Source organism: Trachurus japonicus, chromosome 12 (genome assembly GCF_045865225.1).
Source record: "Trachurus japonicus isolate A0001 chromosome 12, Traja_1.0".
Taxonomy (NCBI): Eukaryota; Metazoa; Chordata; class Actinopteri; order Carangiformes; family Carangidae; genus Trachurus; species Trachurus japonicus.
This window is the reverse complement of record NC_140918.1, coordinates 7203685-7216999: the sequence shown is the minus strand read 5'-3', so window position 1 is coordinate 7216999 and position 13315 is coordinate 7203685. Positions and strand designations below refer to the sequence as shown.

The following is a 13315-nucleotide window of genomic DNA, read 5'->3' as shown; positions in this document are numbered from 1 at the left end:
GTCAAAATGATGACAAAAAGTGAAAACGACGAGATAAAAAGTCAGAATATGACCAAAAAAACATCAACATGATATAAAAAGTCAAAATTAAGCGATAAAAAGTCAAAATGATGACAAAATGTCAAAACTATGAGATAAAAAGTCAAATTAATGACATCAAAAGTCAAGATTATGGGCTTTTAATTGTTTTTTTTACACAACAATGACGGCACCTCACTTTCTCACTTGACTTAAGTCCATCAGCAGATGTTCTAAAGAGATTTGAGTCCTTTCACTATAATCAATAAGTAAAAGAGTTGTTGAATTATCACTTAATTCTTAAGTTCCTGTCATGTTTATTAATCTTTATACGTCTAACATTTTTGGTTTTGGTATTAGGGGCCTGTAGCTCTAAATGACTGCTTTAACTCTCCTCATCATTTCCAGCTTCTGTTTGAGTTTATTTGCGATTGAACAGCAGACATGCAGCTAAAAAGCTGAATACTTCTCTCAGGAGGAGGTGGAGACCAAAAACAGAGCAAAAAGTTTATATTACATCAGTGCTCATGTTGCTCCTGTTTAGATTTGTAAATAAACTCCACGTGTTGTGTTTACAGCTTGTTTATGCTGCACCTAAGTGGGCAAAACTTCATCTGCTGCAGCTTTAATGTCTCCATGTCCATTCGTTCCCATAATGACAGTATAAATAAATGAATAAAAAGTTGTTATTGTTATTCAAAAGAGCACATCTTCCAGTAAAAACAGTTTAAAGTCTGTTTTAAATGAAGCAGTAAATGTGATTAGAAACATGACTTTTGTTTTTTGGCCTTTTATTCTTTGGCTCATTGGCTGAAAAAGCATGAGGGAACTAAACAGCTAATTCATACCACATCAGAGCAACAAGTAAACACGATGAGCATCGGAGCTTGAAATGTGGATGGATTGACGGGAAAGAAGACGAGCATAACCCGAGTGAGGGGGGGGAGAGAAAAAGAAAACTCCACCGATGCTGACGCAGCACTTTTTTTTTCTTTTTTCTTTAGAAAAGCTGGCACTACACTTCCTCTCCACTAGTCTTACTGCAATTACAGTAAACTGATGTGCCTGAAAGTGGGTCATCAACTTCCTCAGTAAATGTCTGTTTTGCTTCTTGAGGCCCGTTGTAGTGATGCAGACACATAATGACAGTTTTTGTATTTGCTGTTTGAAACACTTGAGAGTCAGTTAAACGCTGTTCCCAGGAACGAAATCACAGTCATGCCACACACACACACACACACACATACACACACACACAGGAAGTGTTTTGTGTGGTGTTTGCAGAAGCATCACTGGATGTTTGCTCGGGATAATTAAGAGAAGAAACTAAAACAGAGGAGGTGGAGGGGAAGCCGCAATTAAACCTTAAATGCAAAAAAAACACAAATAAACAAAAATGGGGAGGAGAAGAAAGAGAAGAAGAGTCGTCCATGTGTGTGTGTGTGTGTGTGTGAAGACTCTGAAACTGGAGTTAAACAAAAATAAACAGTGAGATCTGCAGCAACATGAGTAGTGATGTCAGTGCGGCTTTTTCCTGTGAGCTGATCGGTTCCACTTCTGTAAATTTGTCTGTTTTTATTTCTCTGGTGAGCCATCGCCTCGCAGTCAGCGAAAGTACACGTTACAACTTTTTAAATGTCTGGTGGTAACTTAAAGGGATGGTTCAACATTATGGCAAATTGGCCCATTGTCATAATCCCTATAGTTTTAGCAGTAGGTTCGTTACCTTTAATTGTCGGTGCAAGCTATTTTTAGAATGGTGGAGCAGAGCTGTGAGCTGCTCAGAGCTACGCTATGCTACGGAGGCTCATGGAATTTCTTGGTTTCCCTCATCAAAGTCATCAAATACACAATCCAGCAACTCGAAAACGCTCTGGTGGACAAGTGGTGACCTGCACATTCACCACGCTATGAGATAATAACAGAACGTTACCAGACAGAGTTGTTTTAGAGGTAAATGCAGAGACTGCTTGATGAAAAACTGCCCCTCAAGGCAACACGCATCAGCGGTTTTGCATGAATTTGTCTCTAAAACAACTCTGTCTCGTAACGTTCTGTTACTATCTCATAGCGTGGTGAATGTGCAGGTCACAACTTGTCCACGACAGCGTTTTGGAGTTGTTGGATTGTGTATTTGATGAGTTTGATGATGGAAACCAAGAAATCCCATTAGCCTCCGTAGCGTAGCTCTGAGCAGCTCGCGGCTCTGCTCCTCCGTTCTAAAAATAGCTTACACCGACAATTAAAGGTAACGAACCTACTGCTATGACTATAGCCTAGCGTTTATGGCAATGGGCCAATTTGCCAAAATGTTGAACTATCCCTTTAACCCCCCCCCCACCCAACCCACCCACCTTCAAGATAAACTGCTAACAGCTGATGCTTGGGGGGAGCTCAATCTGTCTGGTGAAAACAGTGTTAACACTACTAGTGACATGTGTGTGTTAATCCTTACATGCATATAATCAAAGCGTTTACTTTGAAGAGCGAGTAAATCCTCCTTCTCCTCGTAGCCACAGATCTTATGTCATGGATTTCTGATTTATTTACTGACAAACACATGCATTGAAAGTGACGTTTTCATCCAGACTGTGGTGACGTGAGCACGATTTGCTGAATTTCACGGATTGGAAACTCCGCCACCTTTGGCCAACCACCACATAAGACCAGCCAGATGTAACACAACACAACCCAACCCAGAAGAACCTGCATGAACCAAAACAAGTATAAAAAGATCGGTGAACAGAAGTGTTAAAGGTTTGTACAGTATGTTGAGAATTGACAGAGAAGCAGGACAGAGGAAGGACGTCCTTCCTGGCTTTGTATCTTGCGTTCTGCTGACAGAGCTGTTTTTTTTTTTTTTTGGAGATGAGCCCCCTTAGAAAAACCAGATAATTCACTGGATGAGAGTCTGGTTTCCCCTTCAACTCACCAACTCACCAACCAAAGGGAGTCATCTTTTTCATAACCTTATATTAAATATTCAGCGTCATCACATTTCTTTGCACGTGCAGAAGAAATAATAGATAGTGCAAAGATCTGAGATTGTTTATTCATGTGGAAATCATCTCTTTTTTTTTCCAGTGATGTGCTCGGCTTCACTTTCTGATGACGACTCCTTGTTTTTCTGTTTAGGTGATTCATCGTCACTTAGGAGAAGGGGGGAGGAAACGTTGCAATGTACTTTTTCTGAAGAAACACTATAGAGATGTCACCGGTCAGCATCTAGACGTTAACACATATTTTATGATGAATGCTGACAAAGACAATCTAATGGGAAGTGTCCTCTCCTCGGTTTATGACAGGAAGGCCGCAATCCAAACATCAAGCATTTTAGGGCGTGAATCCTGGAACCAGCTGCCGCCGCAGCCAGAACCTAAGATAGCCACTTATCTCCAGTCCATAATTGAGGGAGTCTTAGATTTTTATCCTACCCTGCTCTTTTAACTCTCAGCTGCCATCACAGCTCCTGTCCATTCGAAAGTCTGTCTAAAAATACAACGTAAAAAGAAAAAAAAGACACAAACGTCATCATTCAGTCGCACATTATGACAACAAGCTTCTATGGGATGTATTGTGTGTGAATTACAGTAAAAGAACCGAGCCCATGCATGCACTGCTCCACACAGAGCCCCCCCTTCCAAAAAAAACAGGAAGTCTTTCTAGTCAGGAGAAAAATATTGGCCAAGCACCTTACCTACCCTCTGGTTTCCTGAGAAAGCAGGGAGGAAACTGCCGAACTTCATAAAAGCAGTGACTTCAGCACATATTTGTGCCTCTCAAGTGGTGCATGACCACCGTCTACCCCCAGCTCTGCTCGCAGATAGAGGGAAAAGAACAGGGACAGGGCAGCCCCCAGATTGACTCTGGAGACACCAGGGAATAGTCTTGACTGTGTTTATTTAAGTCAGCAGGAAAATACTTGTCAAAATGCTGAATATTCTGGAAGTTGGTGTCAGTTTAAGTCCGTCGGATGGATAAGACATCAAGTCGGCCTTTTGTCATATTCATGAATAATGATTCACCTGATCGTGAATGATTAGGTAACGTGGTGATAGATCTTAATAAATCCTGAAATTCAAATTTAGCACAGCTTTTATCTCTACTGAGTGGTAGTTTCTTCTCTCTCTCTCTCTCTCTCTCTCTCCTTTGGTAATTTATACACACTGCCCTCCCTCCTTTTGAAGAACAAAGTAATGCAGACTCAGCAAAAGTCTCTCAGATCACATGACAGATCATTAGGTGCAACTGTTTAAAACTTCCTGGACATTGTGCAAGGCTGGTTTTGATCTACGTAACAAAGGAAAAACAGTGTTTTAGTGTGATGGAGAACCACATTAGTGCAAATATATAACGTTCATGTTGTTATTGTAGTTTCTGTATCACTGTGTTGTGTTGCCATTAACAGTGTACGACTCCAAAGAGTTGGATGTGCAGAACTCAATAGTTTCTGTCCGATGTTGCCATCTAGTGGACAAAGAGTTGCCAACAGGCTCTAAAACCCTTGGACACAAACCATGAGTGTATTCCTTTGCTTGTCTTTGAAGGGTTTCTGCTGGTATGGAGATTTTTCTATCTTCTATTTTTGTCGTTTATTGTGAATTTTACCTGGAGTCACCTACACTCAATAGTAATTTTCCATTCAGTGTGAGCTCTTCGTTAATTTAATGGTTGATTCTATTGTTTGTTATTGTTATTTGGCAATTTTATTTCTGCTGCAAAACTCATTTCGCCCTGTGGGACAGTAAAGTCAATCTAAATCTGAATCTGACTCTCGAATTATGACCCTAGATGCAACTCTGTCAGTTCATGTCGGTAAAAAAACAGCTTCTATCAATATTTACCCTGCCTTCCTGTAAACCTGCCTGGATGATTGCATCATACAGGGTTTGCCACAGAACAAAATGTTTGTGCTCAATAGAAGCACTGTTGAAAGAATAATAATAGTAATAGTGTGTTTTTGGTACTTGTGAGCAAAGGGTCTCTCACCCAGTGCATGCTGGGATGGTTTGCAGCTTTCCTCGAATCTCAGGAGGTTTGACTTTCATAAAAACACAAAACAAAATCTATACTTCTAATAACACATGTTGCATGTACTGCCAAATGTTGCATGATATTAATTTCTTGAGATGGAGGAAGCTGCACCCATGTATTCATTTGTGTTTGTGGTCAACCTTTAATCTCAGGGTTAACCTGACAGTTATATCAGTAATATCTTTGAATCAGAATAATCAAGAAAATGAATCACTTCCTCTAAACATTTTTCTGTTTTTGAAAAGGCTTTGTTTCACACTGTGAAGAAGAAAATGCAAAGTCTGGGTGAGTGATATGTGGTTTTGTAAAACAAGCAAACTTTGGTCTGGATACTGAGTCATTATCAAACACCTAAAATCCTCATCTATTGACTTTCTTTAGCAACAAAATTGCATCTTTGCAACTGGATAATCATTGACAGAGATGTTGCCTATAAAGTTCATCAGGGACAGCGGAGCAGCGTCGTGTGTCTTACCAAAGGGGCATCATGAAGATCACTGTACAGCTGAGCCTCTGTGGCTTGTGCCTAACGCTGGCCCTTCTCGGGGAGGTCAAGTAGGTGTATTTACTGTTTCCTTCAGGCTTAGTCATAGTAAAGATTGGCTGACTATGGGCCTGTATCAGTGTATCACAGGTCTTTGTGTAATTTGTGTGAATTTCAGGGCGCAGCAAATTCCTGATCCAGCAGCAGTGGACTGCGCATGGACCCGCTGGACTCCTTGGAGTTCTTGTGATCCCTGCTCAAAGACCAGAGTGAGACAATTAAATCTTCTTATAAAGAAAGTTTTGATATACATACAACTCTGGAAAGAAACTGAGTATTACATGTATGGTACTCATTCCATTCCTCTTTTTTTTTTTTTTAAATACCAACACAAACACAACTCATTCTACTTAATGAGACACATCTGATTTTATAGGAAGATTATAAAATCCACTGCTGGGATTAAACATTGACGTTATCCCACCAAAATTGATTTATAAACTCTAAAAAATATATATATATATATATATATATTCATGTTGTGTTGTTTAGGAAGAAAGCACATGTTTGCTTCGCATTATTTTGACCAGTTGTCATTTTCTGCTAATAAATGCTCTAATTGACGATATTTTTATTTCAATTTTGGTAGAAATGTTGTCAGTAGTTAATAGAATAAAACAAAAATGTTAATTTTACTCAAAAACATACCTATAAATAGTAAAACCAAAGAAAGTGATCATTTTGAAGTGGTCTATTATTCTTTTCCAGAGCTGAATACATACACAAATTGTGCTCATATATCTTCATATATCCTAATAATACAAGATATATGTGATAGCATACAGTATTGTGACCCATTATTGGTGATAAATATGGCAGCATCACTCTTGATATAGAGACATGTGTCATATTCAAGTCATCAAATTTTGTTATAGGTACAAGAAATCTAAAATCAACAAACGAGAATACATTGTGTTTTGTTTGTGCTCTCGTGCAATGTCTGTAACGATGATGATGAATAATAAAGTTTAACCTGTATGAACAGCAGTGCACACGCTTGACATTGGATGTTATCTGTGATTTTCAGAGGCGGTCTCGAGATATCGACCTGTTCGGTCAGTTCGGAGGCCAACCCTGCCGAGATAGTATAGGGGATGCAGAGACCTGTGTCCCAACTACTACATGTAATAAGGCACAACTTCCAAATTGCTCAGAAACAGAGTTCACCTGCAAAACAGGTAATTCAGAGTTTTTTTTAAAGTCAGAAATACCTTTGTCTTGATTGTTTTTGGCCCCATAAATTAATCCTCACCCCCACCCCTGATCTTTGCACAGGTACTTGCATTCCGATCAGATTACAGTGCAATTCTGACTTGGACTGCGAAGATGCGTCAGATGAAGAGTGTGCGCCTCAGCGTCCACCATGTGGTACACTGGTACTGAACAATAATGAACAAAGCAGGACAGCAGGATTTGGGTAATAATTCACAGCTTCAGCATGCAGCAGTGGACAGTGCACTGACCCTGATCTAATTTCATTTGAGTGTTTTTTATTTTTAAGATATTCTGTAGGCATTATACTGTATACAGTCTGAAAGAGACCATTGTGTCCATGCACTAGAATCAACATCTTGGGTGCAGAACCTCGAATGAACCCCTTCAACAATGACTACTTCAATGGACGGTGCGAGAGAGTGTTGAATCCAGACACTACGCAGTACGACAGGATTCCCTGGAATATCGGTGTGTTCAGATATCAGGTTAGCCACACACTTTTTTTTCTTTCCAGGGAATAAAATTCACAACATGTGTGTGATTTAAAGGAGAATTCCGGTAATTTTCTAAGTAACGCTCTACAGCTCTAGGTCCCCGAGTGCGACCATAGGAAAAAATCTGAGAAAAATATGTGCAGCCCAGACCTAGCTCTCCTCCTGCTAGCTGCGCTACGCTGCAGTTAAACAGCAAAGTAATGGGGGCAGTTCTTCTAGCTGCGACTTTGGCCTCTATATAATGCTCAAAATATCACTACAAATGCTTTGCAACATTCACCAGTTCCTTACCACACAACACTGAGTGTGCATTAATATGAGAGAGCAGTGTTAACTGTGTTTTTATCACGTACCTCTGTTTACTCTAGCTTCCAGGGTAGACCTTACTAGTCGACTGTCGAGCTCGGGACTGTTTCCATCAACAAAGACAAAAATGTGAGGAAAACATGGATTTAGGAGGAAAAGACACATATTTTTCTCAGATTTTTTCCTATGGTCGCGCTCGGGGACCTAGAACTGTAAAGCGTTACTTAGAAAAAGACCGGATGATTCTCCTTCAACACATTTAACACCTTGGATCTCTGTCTTCCAGACTCTTGTAGAGGAGACTGTCTCCAGAGAGATCTATGAACACAAAGACAGCCTTGTGAGGGAATTGATTGACGAGATGACTTTTAAAATTGATGCCGGACTTTCCGTCAAATTCAAACCAAGCGAGAAGACCATGTCAAAGTTTGGTGCTGCTGAAGGAGATGAAGCGTCGATTAATGCTAATATAGGATACGATAGATCAGAAATGGTCAGACATTTAACGGAGAACACCAAAATCCAGGTAACTTTCAGCCAGCGACAGTAAGCAATCCACAGCACGGCTTACAACATGCACCACCAAACTAGAATCTGTAATTTGTGATTCCCCTGCTCTCCACCACACAGAACAAGCAGTTCATGCGGGTGAAGGGCAAAATGCAGCTGAGCACCTACAGGATGCGCTCTCACGACCTCAGAGTGGCCGATGAATTCCTGGAGCATATCCTCACCTTGCCTCTGGACTATGAGAAAGGGATTTACTTTGCCTTCCTTGAGGACTACGGAACCCACTACACCAGAAATGGGAAGACCGGTGGCGAATATCAGCTCATCTACGTTCTCAACCACGACGCCATCCAGCAAAAAAGTATGTCGTGAACCGTGACCCCACCCCACCACCCCTAAAAAATTTTTTTTTAATTACATCTTCTCTCATGAGACTTCTCCAATCATGCTCTCTACACCTGTTTGTAGATCTGACGGAGAGAAAAGTCCAAGACTGCATCAGACTAGGCATTGATGGAGGTTATGGAGGCGTATCCGGACACATTAAACCAGAATATTGTAAACCTGTGACAACAAAAACAGAAGGTCTGTTCTTCCTATTTCTCTTATTACAACCCTACAATGTCAATATTTAAAGTATAGTCTTACTTTATACAGTAGCTACATTACACATAATCATTCCTCCTGCTTTTATTTTCCAGGTCATTAGCCTATAGCTACTTTTGTAGCTCAAAAAACTTGTTGAATTAGTGCGTGTCTAGATCTCTAACTTTGAGTCAACAGGACAAAAGCTGAAAATGCAATAATGTGATGTGAGGATATTGTTGACAGACAAGTGAAGTTTACATCTATGTATCAATTACGTTAAGTCATTGAAAGTTGGACTGCCATCTGAACACAGGCGACGCGGATGGAAAAGCGGTGGTGGACGACGTGGTGTCAACAATTAACGGGGGTACTGTACCAGCCGCCGCTGCTATGAAGGTTGCGTTGAAGACGGAGGGGGTGATGGATATGCAGACGTATCAGACCTGGGCACAGACCATCTCACTCGTCCCCGGGCTGCTCAGCAGCGAGGTACAAAAACATCCTCATCATCATCCCAGCTGTTGCACCAATGGGGACAATATGTTTTTGTTTTTTTTTAGAGATGGTGACTGGGGGTGGCAATTAGCTAGATTCCTAGCTGTTGCCATGACGACATTCCCATGAGCCTTTACTGCTAATGTATCAAATATCGCTATGCATGCTAGCACACATGTGAACATAGTCAAAATGGTTTGCAAAAACACATTAGCATTTAATTTAAAGCAGAAGTAAGCGGAATATTTGTGTTAAAGGGACAACGAGGAGTTTTGGAAAAGCGAAGCATTTTCACACTACATTTATGAGCCTCCGCGCACCGTGAAATTCTTTGACCGGCGCAAGACGGATTCATGTTTTCATTCATCAAGAATTAAAGTCAGAGGTTCAAAGACGATCACATACCGTCGTAGTTCCGACCATAAACGGCGATTCGGCGGCGTTATTCTCATGACTCGCCACGAAACCGAAAGTAATAATAACAAAATAACGATAGAGACAAAACGATATATTTATCGAAAATGGGCCCATTAACAAGTGTGGGTAGCGTAGATTCATCCACATTAACGTGATACTTTTTTATAACCAAATAGAAACTCCTCGTTGTCCCTTTAATATAAGTCTTAAATAGTTCTATCTTCCGACAGCAATCACTTATATAGAGTGTTTGGTCCGAAACATGGGTCTGTCAGTCACTCTGCTCTGCTGTAAGCCGGAAGAAAACTTTCCTTGTATCTAGAGCACTGGAAAAGAGAGTAACGACACGCATCGGCCCAATGGAAGCGCCTCCTGATGGCGGAATATGGGTATTGCAAAAGCGCCCAAGAACTGACAACTCTGCATTGTTGGTGAATGAGCAAGTGTGGCATTTTCAATAATTTAAGGACATTTATAGATCATCCACGTTAATAGCATCATTGAGGACCCTTTACAGATAAACATTAACACATAGGCGAGTAAAGAAAACAAAACAAAAAACAGTTGTCTACATTAATGTTTCAATCTACATTTTGTAATAAACAAATTATAAGTATAATTTGATATGACCAAGACACCTAAAAACAAAAACACGGCCGTTTTCATCAATTTACAAGCAAGTGGGCAACACACATTGGAGTGAATGAGTTTTCTGGGCGCTTTTGCAATACCCATATCCTGCCACTCGGGGCACAAAACCCTTACCACGGGAGTCAATGGTGGTGTCGTTACTCTCTTTTCCAGTGCTCTACTTGTATCCTACAAGCTTTATCCAATGAGGAGAGAGAACGGCATAAAGGGGCGGTGTAGCCAAGGGATGCGCATGAATGTGGTGACGTAGGGACCAGGGCGGGGACTGCTAACTCCATCTGCTGACAGGAAGTTAGCCAAAACGACCGGATCGCTTACTTCTGCTTTAAAGTTGTGTCGTAGTAGCCTACAGAGTATGATAGTTGATAGTGACATCATAATGACATCATACCAGCAGCCCTCTGATAGGCCTACTTTGTAGCCTAGAGGCTATCTGGGCTGAACCTACATGATGGCTAATTGTAGTTTTGGCTGCTCCATGTGGAAACAGTGGCATTACTTTTTTTTCTTTTTCTTTATGAATGAAAAGAAATCAAACATTCCAGTAACCTGCAAACTAACTTTTTCCTTTGCAGCCGGAGCCCATCTATAGGTTAGTTCCACTGACCATGCCTGATGCTAACCGCAGGATAGCTAACCTGAAGAGGGCCACAGAAGATTACATAGCACAGTACAATGTGTGCAAGTGTAAGCCTTGTCAGAACGGAGGCACCATTGCCCAAGTGGAGGGGAAGTGCATCTGTCTGTGCCCTCTCCTGTACGAGGGTTTGGCCTGCCAGAATTTCAAGGCCGATAAATCCAGATATTCAGGTAAGAATGAAAAGCTAAGTAAGAAATAAAATTAATATACTCAGTATCCCATATAGTTATAAGGAGGGGGTGATGGATGTGCATAGATAGATAGATAGAGATGGACAGAGCTGAACCCCAGTACTACTTGAGTAAGAGTACAAATACTACTGGTCAAAATTTACTCTGTTACAAGTAAAAGTAGCTCAGTCGACATGTTACTCAAGTAAGAGTAAAAAAATACTTGCTTTTAAAGGTACTTAAGTATCCAGAAGTACATGCTTTTAAATTTACTTTAAGTAAAAGTAAATTACTATAATTTTTTCTAAATGAATTTAAGTACCTTTTAACTCTTGTTTCTGAGAATTAATTATTTGAAACCACCTGCACTGATGTGCTGCTTTTAGGGGTTAGGGTTTCCTTCTTTGACAAACACAGCTTGTGTCCAATAGTATTTTAGAAAAAAAAAAAAAAAAAAAAGAGCAAACCTGAAAGTAACGAGTACTTTTCAGCCTTCCTAGAAATTAACTCGAGTAAAAGTAAAAAATATTTGTCTTTGAAATGTATTCAAGTATAGAGTAAAGAAATCTAATACTCAAGTAAAGTACAAATCCTCTGGATATGTACTTCAGTACAGTACTCAAGTAAATTTACTCCGTTACTGTCCACCACTGTAGATAGATAGATAGATAGATAGATAGATAGATAGATAGATAGATAGATAGATAGATAGATAGATAGATAGATAGATAGATAGATAGATAGATATTGTCATTTCCCTTCCCTGTGTTAATGTGAACAATGTTTTGCAGGTACAAGGCCGACAGTTCAGCAGGAAGGTAATTGGTCTTGCTGGTCCTACTGGTCCAGCTGTAGCGGAAGGAAGCGCACCAGGTCGCGCACCTGCAACACAGGTGATGTCGCAGGTGCTGTTTGCAGAGGCGAGACCCTCAATGACGAATACTGCGACTGAGGACAACAAACAGAGTGTCTCTTTTTCATTCCCTCTGACACACTTGCAAACACACACGCACACACACACACACACACACATCTGTAATAATGCCAAAACCTGCAAAGGTATAAAGGCATCAGAACTGTTTTGTTCACTTGTTCACAAGAGAACAGTGTCATCTTGAGGTCGATACCAGACAATGCAGCTCATAAATCCAATCTCTTGATTTTTATAAAACTGTGTTTTAGGGACATTTTTTGTGATTTAAATGGTGGTGGATGTGCAATAAGAACATAATTTGGTGTACACAGCTGCAAAGCATGTTATTATTCTCAATAAAGATGTGGTGCTGCAACCGTCCACTGTATTCTTTACTGTCAAAGTTTGCATTAACCCAATTCAAGTGCCTAGGCTTCGCCCCCTTTATGCCTTTTTAATTTCAGTCTCTGTAGCAACATGAAATGGAAAATAATCAAGTTAAAATAAATGGAACTCAAAAACCTGGACAGAAAACAAAAAAAATGTGCGTGTCCCGTCGGTTCAATCATTAATCATCCCTGTGATCCAAAAGAACTTTGACTGCAAACAACAGTGTGTGTTTTTCTGCAGCTTGAACTATAGTGTTGGCTGGAGTCTGTATTAATGGGCTAATAACTCATATTTTAAAAGCATGGTCACATTCCATCTGGCTGTGCTGCGCAAATGGGAACCAGATGAGCAGAAAGCGACTGGATGGAGAGAGAACTGACAGCAGGGATTAAGGTGGTGGACTCGAATGCAACATAAAGGGAAACATTACAGAAATCTTCTCCTCCTTTTGTTATGCGAGACAGTTCAAGCTCCTCTCATCATCAGTGTTAAAATCATTACCGCGTGGGGTTTATTTATGCTTTAATGCCGGAGGATTTGCTCTCACAATGGGCAGAGGGAAAGAGAGAGAGAGAGGCCGACTGGCGTTATTTGCTTAGCTTTAACAGCCTTTGATTTTTCATGTTTGCTGTTGGGTTTAGGCTCAGTCATTTAAGCGCCAGCTCTGCAGGCATGACTGGAGATCCTCGTGCCAGCAAAGGCCTCGTTAAACAAACAGCAGCGAGTGACACAGCAGCGAGCGCTCTGGGAATGTGCACAGACCTGTAGAGGGAGACTGAATTATTTGGGATTAATTATATATAAAAAAACATTTACAGATCTTCATTAAAGACTAAAAGGGATACAAAGCCCAATAATAACTTGTGTTTTGGTCCTGATCGGACATTATTTTTTATCACTTCTTCATCTTTTGACAACTTTCCTGGGAAT

General features: G+C 40.5%; 1 protein-coding gene across 1 annotated transcript; it reads left to right on the top strand.

The window, feature by feature from the left end:
• Nucleotides 1–5513: 5513 nt before the first annotated feature.
• On the top strand, nucleotides 5514–12053 carry c9 (complement component 9). Its single transcript, XM_085792864.1, has 11 exons — nucleotides 5514–5607; nucleotides 5715–5805; nucleotides 6624–6774; nucleotides 6872–7013; nucleotides 7158–7296; nucleotides 7898–8137; nucleotides 8242–8482; nucleotides 8590–8706; nucleotides 9023–9198; nucleotides 10848–11082; nucleotides 11874–12053. Exons 1-11 carry the CDS (start codon nucleotides 5540–5542, stop codon nucleotides 12032–12034), a joined length of 1761 nt encoding a protein of 586 aa, XP_085648990.1. The 5' UTR covers nucleotides 5514–5539; the 3' UTR covers nucleotides 12035–12053.
• The last annotated feature ends 1262 nt before the right edge of the window (nucleotides 12054–13315 follow it).